At 35.8% G+C, this 20213-nt stretch overlaps 1 protein-coding gene across 1 annotated transcript in view; it reads left to right on the plus strand.

The window, feature by feature from the left end:
• Positions 1-20213, plus strand: part of NUP107 (nucleoporin 107kDa) — a 65235-nt gene that overhangs the window by 28542 nt on the left and 16480 nt on the right. The window contains exons 11-24 of the mRNA XM_006859539.1: positions 408-486; positions 2083-2196; positions 4367-4457; positions 4611-4687; positions 7197-7256; positions 9601-9746; positions 9859-9907; positions 15332-15401; positions 15688-15806; positions 16503-16541; positions 16827-16977; positions 17267-17379; positions 18523-18625; positions 19260-19420. Coding sequence (XP_006859601.1) covers positions 408-486; positions 2083-2196; positions 4367-4457; positions 4611-4687; positions 7197-7256; positions 9601-9746; positions 9859-9907; positions 15332-15401; positions 15688-15806; positions 16503-16541; positions 16827-16977; positions 17267-17379; positions 18523-18625; positions 19260-19420 — 1372 coding nt within the window. The remainder of the gene's footprint in view (positions 1-407; positions 487-2082; positions 2197-4366; positions 4458-4610; positions 4688-7196; positions 7257-9600; positions 9747-9858; positions 9908-15331; positions 15402-15687; positions 15807-16502; positions 16542-16826; positions 16978-17266; positions 17380-18522; positions 18626-19259; positions 19421-20213) is intronic.

The following is a 20213-nucleotide window of genomic DNA, read 5'->3' on the forward strand; positions in this document are numbered from 1 at the left end:
TAACCATGTAGGACAGAACTGCGCCATAGGGTTTCCAAGACTGAATCTTCATGTCAGCAGACTGCCACACGTTTCTTCTATGGTGCACTTGGCCTCTCAGAGTGCCCGACTGCTAACCAAACTTAGGGTGGTCCATTGTAACCACGGCACCATCGTAGGGAAATGTTAACGGTAAAGTCTAGGTGGGACTATAAAAATCTGTCAAACTTTGTATTTATAGTAAAGTGCTGGCAAGAAAGTGTAAAAAAAAGAAAGCTAGAATTAAAATTCCCTTTATTGATAAATTTTGCTGGTTTTTTATTGATAAATGTTTGTAGTCTCTCTGCATTGTTGTGACTTGATTTTATTATTTTTGAAAGTGTAAAAATTTCTTCTTTTAAAAGTTTGGTACTTGCTTTTTCACTTAGGGAAAATACTCTCCATACTTTGAAGCAACGGCAGCTAACCTCTTATATAGGAACTGTCCGTCCACTTGTTACTGAATTGGTAAGTGTTGTTTGAAAAAAACGTTGACTTCAAAGTTAAGAAATTTTTTTTTAAAGCTGAGAATTTTCTTTTCTTGAATCCCTGTTGTAGTTTCCCAAAGGTTTGTGCAGAAGTTAACTCGAGAACAACTATACTGTATTTGAATTTGGTGGAGTGTTATTTAAATGTATATTTGTTCAAATGCTACCCTATAAATTGTGAAATAAAGGTTGGAAATTGTACCTGATTTGCTAGCATTAAAAACAAATTAATTTTGGTCATATAGAAAGATTTGAGCCTTTCATAGTGACCTATGAAAATTCTTTTATATAGAAAGCAGGCAAAAAATAAAGCTTTATCAATTGACTTGAGATTAGAAAGGTTATTCTAGAATAGTAGTTACAGACAAAACATTTGGTAGATTTAAAAAGAATGGAAGTCTAATTATTGCAGAAATAAACAGCTGTGGGGCATGTGGAAAGAATGTTTATAGTGAAGAATGGGAAGAAATAAATAACTAACAATTGATAAAATTCTGCTTAGTAACATTTTTTAGTAACATAAAATATCATATTTTATGATAATTATTTGGAAACTGATGGAAGAACATAAAGTGACCAACTTAAATTACTCTTTAGCAAGCAACAGCTGAAAGTCTTTGCTCCTAACATCTGGAAAGTTGTTATTTCCATTTGTAAAAAATATACCATGTTCAGTGTTAAATGATTAAAAATTAGACTCATTAATTTTGATAACTTCTTAAATTCAGTGTATGTAAAATATGTGTGAAAGTAGCCAGTTGACCTATTAAGCGTGTCATTTTCTGAATTGATCATCTTATTACCATATGCTCAGTAATATTTGAACTAACAATTCCATTCTTCCTTCAGTTTTTATTTGAAATTCATCATACAGGTCATGCATTCTATTTTCCAGTAAACTTGCTGAACCATTTATGAATAGTACGTACTCAGGAAGGTAGAAATAAGTTTCAATTTTGGGGGTACTGTGGGGGGTAACTATTAGAAATCTGTTTTTAAAATATATTTTATTGAATATAGATGTGTTTTATACATCATGGATTCCTTAATGGATATGGAAAAGCCTCTCTTCTCATATGTTCCAGAAGTACCTGCTGAGCACTTTCTAGTCACAGAAGAGATTGGGAATTCCTCTGCTTCCACTCTTTGTTCGTCCTCCATCTGAGTGCAGTTTTGCTTAGAGTTAACTTGCTCTAAGCAGATTTTAGTCTACATAGCATATTAAGTAAAGCTCACTTCATCCTGAATGGTGGATTTCTAGTAGCATTTCTAGAGTTACCTTGCTGAGCTAGCCTAAAGGTGTTTTCTACCGAATCTCATCTATGCATGCATTTGTGTGCACAGATGAAAAAGGACCAACAAAATCTGTTTAGAGTGGTGCAGTGGACAGTTGTGTGGCTATTTAGACCACCTGTGACACTTCGATTCCCTTTGTTACTTAACTAAATTAAAAATGAATATGTTTCAGTATATGAACTCAGGACAGGTTTATTGCCTTTTGATGATGGTAAGAATGTACTTTGTGTAGTATATTTTGTAGTGTGAATAGTTGATTATGATTTTTTTTTTTTAATAGGACCCCGATGCTCCCATCAGACAGAAAATGCCACTTGATGATCTGGATAGAGAAGATGAAGCCAGATTACTCAAGTACATTTTCACTTTGATCCGTGCTGGGATGACAGAAGAGGTACATCACGTATAATCAGCTTTTCCAGTTTCAAAAAGTCACAAATTCTAACTTTGTCAGGATCTTTGTGAACATTCCTTTTCAATGCACAAATCTCTTTCACAGTATTTCTGGATCCAACTCTACTTTGAATATATCCAGTGATAAGAAACATATTACCTCAGATAGCAACACACTCAAGTTTGACCCAATTCTTATTTTTTAAAATTTTGTAAGTCACACATTGCCTCCCTGTATTGTACTATAAGTATCCCCATTCTTTCTAATGCTGATTTTCAAGGATTGAGAATCAGTCTCACTCTAACTGCTCTTCCAGCTGATACTTTCTAGGCATTTGATAACTATGATACTCTTCACACTTTTCCCTTGTGTCAGTTAAGATCTGTGTAGACTGGTAAGTTTCTAGTTAGACCCTTGGTGTCTTTGTTGACTCTCTAGATTAGGCATCTGATGTGTAGGCACTTTAAGCTTCAGATGTTATGTTGTGCTGTTGGTGATGTTCTTTAGATAGATGCATGTCAGTCCAAAGTGTTCTTTGTTACTACTTTCATTTTAAAAACAACTAGAATATGTTAAGTAATGTCTTATAGTAGTAAGTCGTGGATTATTGAGCTTCATATTTACTTTTTAATGAAGAAAAGAAGCTGACACCACATATTAATTTATTCTGAAAAATTTAAGTCCTGGCCATTTTACCAGATAATGTACAAAATAGGACTTATATGGTGAACAAAGAAATGTATTTTTTTAAATAGAAAACAAAAATATCACATTAGTAAAGGCTTGAAAATGACAATTCTGAAGGTACCTTTGCATGACCACAGGTAGTGTTTTTATTTATTTATAGCTGTATGTCTTTTGTGTGTGCTTTTCAACATAGTTGTAATCATAATGTAAGGAGCCCTCGTGTGACGTTGTGTGTTAATGCGCTGGACTGCAAGGTCAGTTTGAACTGCAAGGTTGGTGGTTCAAACTCATACCAGCCACTACTTGGAAACCGTATATAGGATCACTATGAGTTGGACTGACTCGATGGAACTTAAAAACAACATTCATAGTATGCATTTATGCATTCAGTTTTTTCCTACCTTTTTAAAATAGTGTATCAAAACATTTTTCCTTGTTGCTAGATAGCTCTCATAATTTTTAAATTCAGAGTGGTATGAAATTTATTCCTTAACTAGTTGTATTAGTTATGCTCTCTCACATAAATCCAACTCATGTTACTTTAAGCTAAAAAGAGAGGGAATTGATTGGCTCAAGCATGGAAGGTTATGTCGGGCTTTAGGCAAAAGTGGCAGGGACTTAAAAGATGCCATTAGGATATTGGAATCCTGGTGTGGTGCTGTAATCCTACAGCACTGGGCTACTAACTAAAAGGTTGGAAGTTCAAACTTACCAGCTGCTCCTCAGAAATCTTTACAGCAACACTATGAGTTGGAACTGACTCCGTAGCACATAATGACAAATTAGGATATTGTCTCTTTAGACTGTTGACTGTTGGCTCATAGGGTTGCGTCAAAAATGACCACCAGCCATCTCCAGGTTTACATCCTCCCAGCTAGCAATCGCAGCATACAGAGTGTGTCTCTTCCCTGACTGTTCCAGCACGATTAGCAGAGGAAATGTCACTTGCCTAACCTTGGATTTCAGGGATGAAATCAAGCTTATCCAAACCATATGAACTAAAAATGAAGAAGTAGTGGCTCCCTAAAGTGATGGAAAAGAAAAAAACATATATCTACATAAGTCAAATGCCATCAGATTTGCTTCTAACAAAATTAAATGCCATCGGTAAGTCCAGAGCTGCCCTCAAGCTGATTCCAACTCATAGTGACCCTTTAGAGTATCTTGTAAATCTTTACAGGAGCAGAAATCCTCGTTTTCCTTCAGAGCAGCTGGTAGTTTGAACTGCTGACCTTGCAGTTAGCTTACAGTCCTTATCCTACAGTGACACAAGGACTCCTTTAAAAAGAAAGATAAATCACAGAAAGTCATCCATATATTGGCAGAGTGGAATGCTTCTGTTGGCGGTGTAATATCTCTGTCCAAAGTTATCTAATCATGTTGGGCATGTTTAGCTTTTAACTACTAGAAGACTTAAGTGCTTTTTTAGTGTTTGACTCACTTTTTCATTTATTTGACTCACTGCTCTTTCTGATTTCAAAAGGCACAACGGCTCTGTAAACGTTGTGGTCAGGCATGGAGAGCTGCGACACTGGAAGGCTGGAAGCTCTATCACGACCCTAATGTTAATGGAGGTATTGTGAGTAGATTTTATTCCAAGAGTTAAGGATAAACACCACTCAATGCCACTTTTGTAAAGTATAGCTTTTCTTTTGAGAAGAGGTTAAGATAAGGAGATCTCAGTTTAATAAAGCTCTATAAATTTAATTTCTTTTTCTGTTTTGTAGGAATGGAATTAGAACCTGTTGAAGGGAATCCATATAGATGCATTTGGAAAATAAGTTGTTGGAGAATGGCAGAAGATGTAAGCTGTAACAATATTTTTTTTTCAACTTTTTATTGTGAATTGAGTGAAGGTTTACAGAGCAGAGCATCAGTTTTACATTGAACAAATCATTTAATTTGCTTCATTACATGGTTGCAATCCCCTCCATGTACCAACAGTTAACAGCATTTACCTCTATTCACTTTAAATGTTGCATTCTTCCTTGTGTCTCCCCCTAGCTTCATCTTTCCTCTGCTAACTTCGTGTTGTATATTGCCTGCTCTGTTACCCATGTTAACATTTGTCTAGCCCGTGAATAATTTTTCCTCCGCACCACCCACCGTGACCATCATAGATTGATTATCAAGAAAACCTTTTTTTAACTTTTCACAACATTGATCTCATACACTATTTATCCTTTTTGTAATTGATTAATTTCACTCAGCATAATGTCCTCAGGTTCAGCAGTGCTGTGAGGTATTTCACGGAACCATCATTGTTCTTTAACATTTTGTGGTATTCCGTTGTGTATATGTTCCATAGTTTGTTTAACCACTCTTATGTTGATGGGCATTTAGTCTGTCTCCATCTTTTTGATGTGCTTCTTATAGACAGCACATTGAAAGATCCTGTTTTCTTATCCATTCTGCTCTTTATGTCTCTTGACTGGTAGGTACATTTAATCCATTTACATTCATTGTAATTATCAGTAGATATGAATTTCTCTGTGTTTTTTTTTGTGTGTGGTACTGCTGGATTCTTTTGTTTCACATAATTTTCTATGCTGGGTTCATTTTGTTTGTGGCTTTTCTTTTCATGTCCACTTCTGTTGTGTAATAAGATTGATTTTGCTCTAATTGAAGACCCTGCTGATATGCTGTGAAATGTTCAGAGTAGCATGTGACCCTAAAGTCCCTGTTTTCAAGGAAGTTCAAATCATATTGAGAAACTGGGGTGGGCAGGCATGAGTACTAATCAGAATTATTCAGATACTAAGTTATAAGAATTAAATATTGATAGAAGCCAAAAATACAAGGAAACACCAAATGAGTTCAGAGAAAATGCTTTGGGCTAAAATTATGCCCAGAAGAAAGCATTTTATTGAACTTTAAAAAATGATAGGATTTGGGTTGTTGGGCATGAGAAGAAAAGGAAGGAATTCTAGGTAGGTAACATTTAAAAAACGCATAGGTTCAGAAACTCAAGGGAACGTAGTTCTGCCAGATCAGAGCAGAAAATGCATAGAAGGAAATAGACTCAGTACTGTTATAACATGACATACATATATCGAAAAATCACTATGTGATGCAAAATTGTATAAAACTCCCAAAGGGCTTATGAGAAAAATGGGGTTCAGGACAAAAAGTTCTTACACAAAAGGTAAAAACTTATTTTAAATGGTAGCCATCTTACACTTGCTAAATGGGTAAGAAATATATGCGTATACAAGAAATGTGGCACTTTACCTTGAAAACTATCTGAAATTTTCTTCAGTTATTGGGAAGTGTGAAAGGAGGGTTATCTGCTGGTAAACAAAGTTGTAACACTGGATGAGATGGGTGTGGCTTATAACACACCTGGTAACTGAGATTGCTGATTTGAGGTATATCACATTTATGTTTCCAGGTTCATTTGGGTACAGTTTTCTGCATTCACCTAGTATTTCTTGTGAAAGAAATATAAGCAAATGGGAAATTTGTGTAGTGTCAGATTGTTTCCAACTGATCATGTTGGAAGAATTTGTATTTCAAAACAATTCTGGCAGAACTGACTATAATGGATGCTATAACTGAACAAGACACATTAGGAACAGGTACTGTGATCCTCAAATGCTGTTCTAAGGATTTGGAACTTTATACCTTTGGTGGTAGTGACAAATCATCAAAACATTGAGGTTATATCACATCAGTGCATTGAGATTAGCATTACAGTGGGATATAGACTTAAAGTGAACACACTAAGTATGAGGGCCTGCCTAGGAGAGTATTGGTGGGAGCAGACAGAAAGAAGACTGACCAGGACAATTGTTTGAGCACAGAAAGCAGAGGGAAGACTTATGTCTGTAAGTATCATGTTTGGATGACAGGAAAACTTGAAGTATTACTAATTAAAGCCCAGAAGTTAAAAGACATAATTTGATGAACACATTAATTCTGCTTAGCAATTTATTGCAAACTGATGAGTAACAGATTTGAAGTACCTTGTACTGACTTTATATTTAGGCCAACATCAGGTATTAGAAACTTAGGGGAAACTTTTACACAGATTCTGTCAATTCAAATATTGTAGACTATTTTCTACAATATTAAATCCCAGTTGGCTATTGTAGGTGATCAAGAGTATCTAATAGAATTAAATCTGCTTTCACAATATATTTGAAATTTAAATGTTTGACTTTTTCCTAGGAATTTTAGCTTGATTATCTATTCAGTTTGAATCAAGTGAATAAATGTAATTTAGAAGAGATTACAAAGTTCCAGATGATTATATAGAACATGGCATACTAAAACATTTCAAATTTGTTTATGTTACACCCATTGTTTTTCAGGAGCTTTTTAATAAATATGAAAGAGCAGTTTATGCAGCTTTAAGTGGGAATCTCAAACAGGTATGCAAACTATTTTAATCAGTTTTTTTGATGGAATGAAATTAGGAAATTAAATTTTTCTATTGTGTAGTCCTGATGTGCACTTTAGGATAGACATTGGACTACTTACCACAAGGTCAGTGGTTCAAACTCACCAGACACTCTTGGAAACCCTATATAGGGACACTATGAGTCCAGAACCTACTTGAGGGCTCTTAACAACATCAGCAACAATATAATATAATAAATCATATAAACTTCACTTAATTTTTTAAGAGAGTAGTGCTAGAAATATTTGTGGAATAATACTGACGTATGATATTTAATTTGTTGCACTACATGTGTGTTTTAATAAATAAAATCAGACTTGATTTTCTAAGAATTGTAAATTCAGTTACCAAACCACGAATATTGATGATCTTTGTTGTTAGGTGCCATCAAGTTAGTTCCAATTCATAGTGACCCTGTGCACAACAGAATTGAAACACTGCCCCATCCTATGCCAACCTCACAGCTATTATGTTTGAGCTCATTGTTGCTGCCACTGTGTCAGTGCATCTAGTTGGGAGTCTTCCTCTTTTTCACTGACCCTACGCTTTAGCAACCATGATGTCATTCTCACTTCCAAGGAACATTTTGGTTGCATTTCTTACAAGACAGTTGTTTGTTCTTCTGATACTATTCAATATTCTTCACCAACACCATAATCCAAATACATCTATTCTTCTGTGATCTTTATAGTCACTGTCCAACTTTCACATGCCTCTGAGGCAATTGAAAATACCATGGCTTGAGTCAGTTGCATATTAGTCCTCAAACTGACAGTTTTGCTCTTTAACACTAACTAGGTCTTGTGCGGCAGACTGGTCTAATGTAATTTCTCATTTGATTAGCCTGCTGCTTCCATGAGTATTGATTGTGGATCCAAGCAAAAAAATATGTCTTTGACAAATTCAGCCTTTTCTCTGTTTAACATGATGTTATTCAGTTGATTAGCCACTGTATTAAACTGGTCTTCCTTGTTGGCAAATGGATATTATCCTAACACAAGCAGCATTGAGTTTTGTTACAGATCTTGGAATGCTCTTTATGATGATGAATGCAATACCATTCCTCTTTAATATATTGTCCCTGGAATAGTAAACCATAAGATTGTCGTATTCAAAATGGCTAAACCAGTCCATTTCCATCCACTCATGCCTACGATATTGATCTTTATGTGTTCCCTTTCATTTTTGACAACTTCTGAGTTTTCTAGATTTGTACTTTGTACACTCCACATTCTAATTATGAATTGTTGTTTGTAGCTGTTTCTTCTCCTTTTGAGTCGTGCCTCATCAGCATATGAAAGTCCCTAAATCTTTGCTTCATTAAAGTCAACTCTACTTGGAGAAGGCAGCTGCTCCCCTGATATAGTTGGAGTGCCTTCCAACCCGAGGGCTTCATCTTCTACCACTATATCAAATAATGTTCTGCTGCTGTTCATAAGGTTTTCAGTGACTAACCCTTCAGAAGTGGTCTTCCTAGTCAGTCTTAGTCTGGAAGCTCCGTAGAAAGTTCTCTATCATGGGTGATCTTGTCAGTATTTAAAATGCTGGTAGCATAGTTTCCCACATCACACCAACACACAAGCCACCACAGTATAACAAACTGACAGCTGAGTGGTACTTGATGACTTAAGTGCCATCCGGTCAGTTCCAACTCATTGCAACCCTGTATTGGGTTTCCAAGGCTGTATATCCTTTTGAAAGCAGAAAGTCTCATCTTTTCTCCTGCGGAGCAACTGGTGGACTCAAACCACTAACCTTGTAGTTCACAGACCAGTGCTTATTGTACAGAGCCACTGATAACTTACGTTGTTGTTCAGTGTCGTTGAGTTGGTTTCGACTCATAGAGACCCTGTATAGGGAGGGTTTCCAAGGAGTAGCTACTGAGCTTGAACCGCTGACCTCGTGGTTCAAAGGAACCGTACAGTCTTGTGCATTAATCCATAGCACCACACCAGGATGACATATAGAGCTCATAATATGTGCCACAAAGGCAGTAACTTCTTGGGTATTTCATAAACACCTCACCTTTTTACCCAACATCCTTCTCCCATCTTGAGGTTACATTATGATAATGAGCTGTAACTTCATATTATATTCACATGAAAAATTGATTCTGTTGTAAATTCAGTATGTAAAAAACTTCTTAAAAATTCAAACTTCTTTGAAGCTATCATTTGGAAAAAATGTTAATTTGGTATGATTTTTTTAAACTGAAAGTTGTATTTCATTATAGCGACTATGTAGTCCATATCAGTGGATGTCAGTGGTATTCATTTCTTTTTTTGTTGAATATGGGTGTATGTTTTTGTGGATAGCTTCTTCCTGTTTGTGACACTTGGGAAGACACAGTATGGGCATACTTCCGGGTGATGGTGGACAGTCTTGTAGAACAAGAGATTCGGACATCAGTAGTGACTCTGGATGAAACTGAAGAACTCCCTAGAGAATATTTGGAAACAAAGTAAGTTTGTTGGTTTGATTTTAGTCGTCTTGTATGCTTTAAAGTCTTTTTTTTTTTTTTACTTTACCTTTTTTTATATTACTAATATTCTATTGCTTTCTCTCTTTCAAAGTTGGACCTTAGAAAAGGTTTTTGAAGAACTACAAGCCACTGATAAAAAGGTAAATATTGGTATGAATGCACTAAGGTCTCTGAAAATTAAAAAAAACAAAACACTGAAAACTTACTATCTTCTCCCTTCTTTTCCTTGCCTATTATCAAAATGAGAGCCATTCTTTAAAAGGAAAAAGCTTAATTGCATGTTTAAATGATACAGTATTTCTTTTTCTTTGATTTAGGCCTTGTGTCAGCTTATTGTATGTATGTGTGTAATCTGATTGATCCCTTTCCTTTTGAAAATTTTAAATACATAATAGAAAATTCCAGAGCTTTTCTCACATCCCAATTAATCTAATAACTTAAAACATACTACATTAAAAAAAAATAAAGTAATATTCTATGTACTTACAACAGTGAACTAATCTAGATATGTATGGTGGTGGTGGTTATGTGCGTGGAGTTGGTTCCAACTCATAGCAACCCTGTGTAGGGTTTCTGAGACTGTAAATCTTTACGGGAGCAGAATAAGCCTCATCTTTGTTCCTCAGACTTGCTGGTAGGTTTGAACTGTTCACCTTGCAGTTGGTTAGCATTCCAACTGGTAACCCTCTGTGCTAACAGAGATCCTTAAATATGTATAAATAAAACTCTTATAACTTCCTCCCAAACCTTTTGTGGTTTTAGATGATAAAAGATACTGATAGATACATTTCTATATCATTCTTCATGTTCTTACAAATATGTTAGTAGTTAGTTAGATAGCCCCATAAAGGATTCTTTTTTGTAATCTTTTGCATCATACTACATACATTATTCTACAACTCAATTTTTTTTTCCTGCATTGATAATCTCTTCAAGTTAGTAGATATGAACATAACTTAACCCAGCTAACTCTTTTAATAATTACATAATGTTCTGTAAAATAACGTGCAGTTTTTAAAATCAGTCTTAGGTTGTTTCCTCTGAGGAAATGAGCATTCTTGTATATACATGAAGGGGCTTCAGAAAGTTCTTGTAAAGTTTCCATTGTCTTTAGCTACATTTACCCATGAACTTCTTGGAGCTCCCTCATATAGGCTTTGTTGTTGTTAGGTGCCATCTAGTCGGTACCGACCCATGGCAACCTTATGCACAGCAGAACGAACCAACCTTGCTACTGTTGCACCAACCTTGCTACTGTTGCCATGCTTGAGTCCATCTTCCTCTTTTTCACTGACCCTCCACCTTACCAAACATGATATCCTTCTCCAACGACTGGTCCCTCCTGACAATATATACGAAGTATGAGTGATGAAGTTTGGCCATCTTGGCCTCCAAGGAACACTCTGGCTGCACTTCTTCCAAAACGGATCTATTGGTTCTTTTGACAGTCCGTGGCACTTTCAGTATTCTCTTCCAACACCATCACTCAAAAGCATCAATTCTTCTACTGTCATCCTTATTCACTGTCCAGCTTTCACATGCTATGAGGTTATTGAAAATACCATGGCTTGGGTCAGGTGCACCTTACTCATATGCAAATTCAGTTACTCCTGTGGATATCAATTACTCATTTGCAAATTCAAACTGAAGCTGAAGAAAATGAAAACAAGTCCATGAGAGCCAAAATATGACCTTGAATATATCCCACCTGAAATTAGAGATCAGCTGAAGAACACATTTGATACATTAAACACTAAAGACCAGAAGAGTTGTGGGATGGCATCAAGAACATCATACATGAAGAAAGCAAAAAGTCTTTAAGAAGACAAGAAAGAAGGAAAAGGTCAAAATGGATATCAGAAGAGACACTGAAACTTGCTGTCCACTGTAGAGATGGCGAAAGCAAATGGAAGAAATGAGGAGGTCCAACAACTGAACAGAAAATTTCAAAGATAATCTTGAGAAGATAAAGCCAAATATTAACCACAAAATGTGCAAAGATGTGGCATCAGAAACCCACAAAGGAAGAACACGTTCAGCATTTCTCAAGCTGGGGGAACTGAAGAAGAAATTCAAGCTTCGGCTTTCATTATTGAAAGATACTCTGGACAAATTATTGAATGATGCAGAAAACATCAAGAGAAGATGGAGGGAATACACAGTCACTGTATTAAAAGGAAATGGTTAATGTTCAACCGTTTTAAGAGGTAGCATATGATCAAGAGCCAATGATACTGAAAGAGGAAGTCCAAGGAGCATTTGAAGGAATTAGCAAAGAACAAGGCACCAGGGATTGATGGAATAAACATTGAAATTTTTCAAGAAAGTGAGGTGGCACTGGAGGCACTCACTCATATCTGCCAAGAAATATGGAAGACAACTATCTGGCCACCTGATTGGAAGAGATCCATATTTGTGCCCATTCCAAAGAGAGGTGACCCAACAGAATGTGGAAATCATCGGATAATCTCTTTGATAGCCTATGCAGGTAAAGTTTTGCTAAAGGTAATACAGAAATGACTACATTCATACATTGACAGAGAACTTCCAGAAGTTCAAGCCGGATTTAGAAGAGGCCGTGGAATGAGGGATTTCATTGCTAATGTCTGATGGATCTTGGCTGAAAGCAGAGAATATCAGAAAAATGTTTACCTGTGCTTTATTGACTACGCAAAGGCTTTTGATTGTGTGGATCATGACAAGCTATGGACAACATTGCGAAGTATGAGTATTCTGGAACACTTAATTATGCTCATGAGGACCAAGAGGCAGTTGTTGGAACAGAACATGGAAACACTGAATGCTTTAAAATTAAGAAAGATGTGCGACAGGTTGTATTCTTTCACCATACTTGTTCAACCTGTATGCTGAGCAAATAATCCTAGAAGCTGGGTTCTATGAAGAAAAACGTGGCATCAGGGTTGGAGGAAGACTCGTTAACAACCTGAGGATATGCAGATGATACAACCTTGCTTGTTGAAAGTGAAGAGGATTTATAACATTTACTAATGAAGATCAAAGAGCGTAGCCTTCGGTATGGATTACATCTCAATGTAAAGAAAACAAAAATCCTCATCACTGGACCAATAAACAACATTCTTATCAATATAGATATGATTGAAGTTGTCAAGGACTTCATTCCTCTTGGATCAACTATCAACACTCATGGAAGCAGCAGTCAAGAAATCAAACGACGTATTGCATTAGGCAGATTTGCTGCACAAGAATTTAAAGTGTTGAGCAAAGATGTCACTTGAGGACTAAGGTTCACTTGACCCAAGCCATGGTATTTTCAATAACCTCACATGCATACGAAAGCTGGACAGTGAATAGGGAAGACCGTATAAGAATTGATGCCTTTGAGTTGTGGTGTTGGAGGAGAATATTGAAAGTGCCATGGGCTGCCAAAAGAACCAATAGATCCGATTTGGAAGAAGTGCAGCCAGAGTGCTCCTTGGAGGCCAAGATGGCCAAACTTCGTGCTTCAGACTTTGGACATATTGTCAGGAGGGACTAGTTGCTGGAGAAGGATATCATGTTTGGTAAGGTGGAGGGTAAGAGAAAAAGAGGAAGACCCTCAACGAGATGGATTGGTCAAGTGGCAGCATCGATGGACTCAAGCATGGCAACACTAGTGAGGTTGGCCCAGGATCAGGCAGTGTTTCATTCTGCTGTGCATAAGGTTGCTATGGGTCTCGATGGCACCTAACAACAACAACAACTCATGTAGGCTGGGGGAGTGCAGTGCTGTCATAGGGTAAACACTGGACATGCAAACCACAAGGTCGTCAGTTGGAGCCCACTAGCTGCTTTGCAGAAGAAAAATAAGGCTTTCTGATTCTGCAAAGATTTACAACTTCAGAAAGCCTGTATCGGGTCTCTGTGAGTCAGAACTGACTCTGTGGCACTTAACAAAACCAGCAGTAGCGTGTAGGCTCATCTGTTAGTGCTGCTTTTTCACTATGGTATGTTTCCTGAAAGTAGAGTTGCTGAGTTAAAGAATGTTTATACATTAAATTAAGTGGTAAGTTATACCAATTCATATTCCCATAAGCAATTTGTAAAAGTTGCCATTTCCTTACATTCTCACAAACTCAAATGCTTACACTTTTAATTTTTTTCCCATCCATAAGATTAGTTGGAAAATAGATGCTCACTATTTTTCTCACATTGCCCTGTTTACTTAGGAAAGTGAGCATGTTTTCATACATTTATTGACCACTTGTGGATTTCTGTTATGTATTTTGTTCAATTTTATCTAGTGTTTTATAGGAAATAGTATTATAAAGAAATTAACACTTTTATGTCAAGTGTTTATTACCGTGTACTGTTTTTGAGTTTCTAATTAATTAAATAAAACACTATTAAGGAATTGTTAGAAAACAGTGAAGCATTTACTTATAAAACATATGAGACACTCAGTAAGTTACTAGTATTTATTGATACAGTACAAGATAGTTACTTACCAAAAAAGTGTAACTTTTCTGTACTAGTTATAACTAGTTAGAAAGGATTGGCCCAAACTACTAAGAATGCTTAGTAATTTAATACTTGGCTTTCAAGACCTTTGTGAGGAAAGTTGTATAATATTGTTGCAAGTCATAAAATAAGACATGAATAACTAGATACATCATATTTCTGGAGGGAAGGATTTAATATAAATGTGACACATTTAGAAATTAACATAAAAATCTAATGCTTTGGAATATTATTTCTGGAAAGATAATTAGATTAAGTGAGAATAGAAAAACAGTTTTGTAAAAAAAAAAGGATGCAATAAAACAGTATGGCATTGGAGAAAATAAATAGTAAACTGGAGCAAATAAAACGTTCAAAATAAATCCAAGTGTATATGAGAAATGAATAAATGATGGGGTAAACTTTCAGATCAAAAGAAGTAGTTTTATTAAGAAAACAAAACTAGGCCCTAGCTCATGCCATGTGCGGAACTAAATTCCAGCTAGAGCAAAAGTGTGAATGTATAAAAGAATAATTAACCAAAATAAAATTTAGATGGCTACCTAAATAAAAATTAAAATATATTTAACCAAAAGAAACAAAATCAATTTCTGCTCCAGAAAAAACACATGCTGCAATGAACTTGTCAGTGGTTTTTTCAGTTCTATGTCTAATCACTGTTTTGATGATTTCTCTTAATCTTGGTGCTATATGTCAAAGAGAATATCCAGAGAATGCTTTTAAGTAGTAGTGCTTATGTTGAAAAAAAGTCTTGTAGTTTATTTTGCTTAGATTACACCTGTTCTTCCTTTTCTGGTCCATCATAGAGTACTAAGGTAAATTGTAGTAAAATATAAATAAAAGTTTAACAATATTCACAAAGATTAATTTGTTATATCACATTTCTCTATTTTAACATATCATTCAGCCTTGAGTTTATTTCAAAGGCAGTATCGCTCCCATTTTAGTTTTGATTTTCCTAAAGCCCTTCATTTCCAACTTTTTCTTCATACATGTTCCTTCAAAAGTTTGGTGTTGCTTGTTTACCAGTGAGTACATATTAATGAGCACTAAAAGATTTATGGAAAATGTCAAAATCTTTTCAGAGAGTTCTGGAAGAGAATCAAGAGCATTATCATATAGTTCAAAAATTCCTTATCCTGGGAGACATTGATGGTAAGATATTATTGTTTTATTTTGCTTCATATGATTTCATTGTTTTCTCATAATTTTTGTGAACGGTATGGCTCACATCTTATAAGCTTCATAAATATCTTGGAATGCAACTATTCATTAATTGTAATTATAAAGTAAAAACAGTCTGTTTAAGAGTTTGAGAATAGTTTATATGATGGCTATTAACAACGAGACAGGAATGAGGCATAAATGTTCTTGAGAGTTTTTTTTTTTTCTTCTTTTGATTTTATTATTACTGATGAACCTTTTCTTTCATGTCTTGTAGGTTTGATGGATGAATTTAGTAAATGGCTTTCCAAAGGCAGGAGCAGTCTACCTGGACACCTCCTCCGCTTCATGACTCATCTCATTTTGTTTTTCCGAACATTGGGGCTGCAGACCAGAGTAAATAAGAACTGCACAGTCTACCTTTCTTTGCATAGCTGATGCTGTATCTCTCTCTTCAGGAGGGAACACTACTTTTTTTGTTTTTGTTTTTGTTTTCTAGAAAGGGTAAAAAAGAGGCTTCTTATATGGTCACTTATTAAGAACTCACATAAGTGACCACATAGGGTTCTATCTGTGGCTGCAGAATGCTGGTAGTTAAGCCACTTTTAAATAAATTCCTGGCTTTATCCTCATCAGTACCCAACTTCTAATCAAACTGAACCAAAGCTCTTTGTAAATTTTTAAACCACTGTGTTTTTAATTTTTTCTAAACATTTTTGTCAGTACCTGTAGAAGGGCAAATGATTTAAAAGCTGTGCTTTGGAGTAAGATATCCTGGATTCATATCTTTACCTAGATGCTTCTAACTGTAATTCTAGGTAAAGAAAACCTCTAGTTATAGTTTCTTCCTCTGTAAAATGTGGGCAATAACAGTAATTACTTGCAAAGAGTTCTAATAAGGAAAAATTAGGCAATCCAAGAACATTTCTAAGCACTTAACTTGGCATATACTGTTAGTTCTTGGCCAGTGCTAAATGTTAAAATAATTAAAAGATCCAATAGCAGACTTTTTGTCAGACGTATTTCTGTTGCATATAAGCAGTTGTATATATAATTGAGTTTTGAATTATGTCTTTTTTTTTCCCTCTGAAGGAAGAAGTTTCTGTTGAAGTTTTAAAGACATACATACAGGTAAACTTTGAGAGTTCACAATTTCATTCTTTTCCTCCTAATAAAAACAAAAATTCATTATTTTAATACCCATTGACAAGAAAGTCATCAGAATCAATGAGAGATATTTACATTATTTACTTCTTTTCAAATTTAAAGTAATTTTGTGCAATAGCACAAATCCGTATCTGTAAGAATCCACTTTATATATAATTGAAATTTTAAAATAAACTCTTGTGAAAGCATTACTAATGCTCAAACTTGTCTTATTATTGACAGTTTTTATTTATTTAATTTATTTTTCAGCTTTTAATAAGCGAAAAACATATACATCTCATAGCGTTTTATACGTGTCATTTGCCTCGAGACCAGGCTGTTGCCCAGTATGCATTATTTCTGGAAGGTGTCACAGAACTTGAACAACGCCACCATTGCTTGGAACTGGCTAAGGAAGCAGGTAGAAATGGTTGGGAAGTTCATTATTTATTGAGCTTTCTAGGTAAATTTTCATTTTGATTTTAGTAAAATTTGCTTTATTTTTAAATCATTTATCTTGAGAAAAATAAATAAAATTTCCAATGAAGTTCTTTTAGTTACACTAAGATATCTTTATTTGAAAGCATTTTCATTTGTAATGCTTTTCATATTCTAGGTTATGTTTTAAATAATTGTTATTCCAAATTTACTTTTAACTGTTTAGTTTTTGTCTCAGTCTTTGGTTTTTGTCTCTTCAAAAAATTCTTTAGATTTGGACATTGCAGCAATAACAAAAACTGTAGTTGAGAATATTCGGAAGAAAGATAATGGTGAATTTAGTCATCATGACCTGGCACCAGCCCTAGATACTGGCACAACTGAGGTAATTTGGGGGAATGTACACTGGGGCTTAGGAGTCCTGGTGTGGCGCTGTGGGCTAATGCGTCTGACTGCAAAGTTGTTTGAACTACAAGGTTGGCGGTTCAAGTTCACCAGCTGCTCCTTAGAAACCCTATACAGGGTCACTATGGGTTGAAACTGACTCAACGGCACATAACAACAACAACAACACTGGGGATCAAGATGTAATTACTGATGATCCTTCATGATGGTCTTTGGTGAACCTACTTCCACCTTAAAATATAATTATTTCTTTATTTTTAAAAGTTTTTTGTTGTTGTTGTTGTGGTTAACTAAAACCTTTTAGAGTGTAAAAATTAGAGTTTCTATAAAAGAATCACAATTAAGTTGGTGAAAAACAAAATGTGATCCCAGATTCACAGTCTATTAAGTGTTTTGTGTAGTTTAATAGAGAACTATCGTGTCCGACAATAGCTATACTCCACGACCCATGTCTTAAACCCGTGGAGAGATTAAACCTGAGTAGGGGCAATGGGAGATTAGAAAAAAAAGGAAGACAAAAGACACAAAATGAAAATAGCAAAGTTGGGACCAGGTGGGTCACAGCACTCTGATGGAGATACTGTGACTCAGACCTGGATTCAGCACATTTATTATATACACATATCAAAGGAGGTGCTGGGGGCAGGGAAAAGAGTACAAAAACATCTGGTGTCATTGATGCAAGCAGCAAGCGGGACTTTATCAGAAGAATGTAACTTGTGGTTGCTAAGGAGACAGCTAGATGTTTTTGTAGACTTGAACTGAAGGTCATACAAGGAAAAAACCTTGCAAGTTCCCTGTCCCCCGAGGCAGCCCTGTAAGTTCCTCAGGGGGCATCTTGACCTGGGAGCAGCCTGATTTTCTGGACCACAATTGATTAGCTGCAATCCTTCGGTTAAACTGCCCCAAAGTCTGAGACCTTCAGCTCAAATCACTCCCAACTATTAAATATGAAAATAAACTAAGGGAAGTTAGAGTATTGAATAATTTTGCATAACTTGAGGCAAAAATGATAATATACCAGAAGTGTAAATGAAGTTAATTTTATGAATTTGTAGAGCATGATTGGGTTAAATAAAACAAACCTTTTTTTTTTTCTTCCTATTTCTGTTTAAATGACTAGGAGGACCGCTTAAAGATCGATGGAATCGACTGGTTGGTATATGACCCGACACAAAGAGCAGAAGCTCTGAAACAAGGCAATGCAATAATGAGAAAATTCTTGGGTATGCTCTGTTTTTATTTTTGTTTCTAAAGTTAAAATCTACATACTCTTGAATTTTGTTTTACATTTTAGTTTTTAAATCCTTCCACTAGGCATAAAACAAATAGCCACTTTTACTGGTCACACCTGGAATTATGAAACAAAAAATATTTATCAGTGAATGTTCATTCTGCTCATTAACTTTGAGTATAATCTCAAGGCTATATCAAACTTTAAAGGCAACTGCTTTTATTTAAAGACAATAGAAATATTTAAGAGTCACAATAGTTAGCATGGACTCCTGGTATGGCTCTGTCAGATCAGAACTAGACTGTGACTCACAGGTCGGCAGTTCAGATCCACCAGTCACTCCTCAGAAACCCTGTACAGAATATCTATGAGTCGAAATCGATTCAACATCACCTAACAACAACAATATAGCTGAGTGTATCCTTTATGGTAATATGACATTAAGAGGGACAAAAGGCTGGACCATTAAGTAGAAAGGTCCCCAGACCTTTAACAGGCATGTCTTGGAACCTGAAATGGTCCCAGCTCACTGGAAAAGTGGCAAACCAATCATTTGACTCCTGTGGAAATTGTTACACAGCATTCCATGTATATTTATTTATAACTTGTACATCTTTCTGGCACAGCATCAAAAAAGCATGAAGCTGCAAAAGAAGTATTTGTGAAAATTCCTCAGGATTCTATAGCAGAAATCTATAATCAATGGGAGGAACAAGGAATGGAAAATCCACTTCCTGCTGAAGATGATAATGCTATCAGAGAACATTTGTGCATTCGTGCTTACTTGGTAAGAATAAAAAGAAGTTCCCAGATGTACCTAGCTTAATGAGGATTTTTCTGATTCACTCTCAGACTTTGAACTCTTTGTCCAGAAATAGTGACTGACTTGTTGTCTGGTTTGTGACTCGTACATAGCTGAAAGCAGGGCCTTGTCTTCCTTAGGCTACCCATCGAATCAGTGCAGACCAACCATAACATGTAGCAGATAGGATGTGTGATGTGGAAACTTGTTTTCTTAAGAGTGAATGCTTCTCTCAACTTCAGTATTTCTGCTTTTGGCAGTAATGGAGAAAAGATCCTCTAGACTTGTTGTGACTGTCACCAAAAACCAAACCTGTTGTCATCAGTTGACTCGGACTCAGAGAGACCCTGTGGAACCCTGTGTTGTTGTTAAGTGCCATCGAGTCATTTCTGACTCTTTAAGACCCTGTTTAGGATTTTCAAGGCAGGGATGGTGGGTTTGAACCACTGACATTGTGGTTAGCAGTCCAGTGCTTATCCTACAGCACTACAAAACTATCCTGAAGAGTTTCCAAAATTGCAATCTTTACAGAAGTAGGCTGCTCCACATTTTTCCTGCAGAGCAGCTGGTAGATTCACTTAACCCCTGAGCCACCAGTGTTCCTTGAGACCAACATCAAAATTCACTCAATGAATTACCAAGTGACTACTGTGGAGACCATCTGAAGAACAGATTTGATGCATTAAACACTAAAGACCGAAGACCAGAAGAGTTGTGGGATGACATCAAGAACATCATACATGAAGAAAGCAAAAAAGTCATTAAGAAGACAAGAAAG

Source organism: Chrysochloris asiatica, unplaced genomic scaffold (assembly GCF_000296735.1).
Source record: "Chrysochloris asiatica unplaced genomic scaffold, ChrAsi1.0 scaffold00033, whole genome shotgun sequence".
Lineage (NCBI taxonomy): Eukaryota > Metazoa > Chordata > Mammalia > Afrosoricida > Chrysochloridae > Chrysochloris > Chrysochloris asiatica.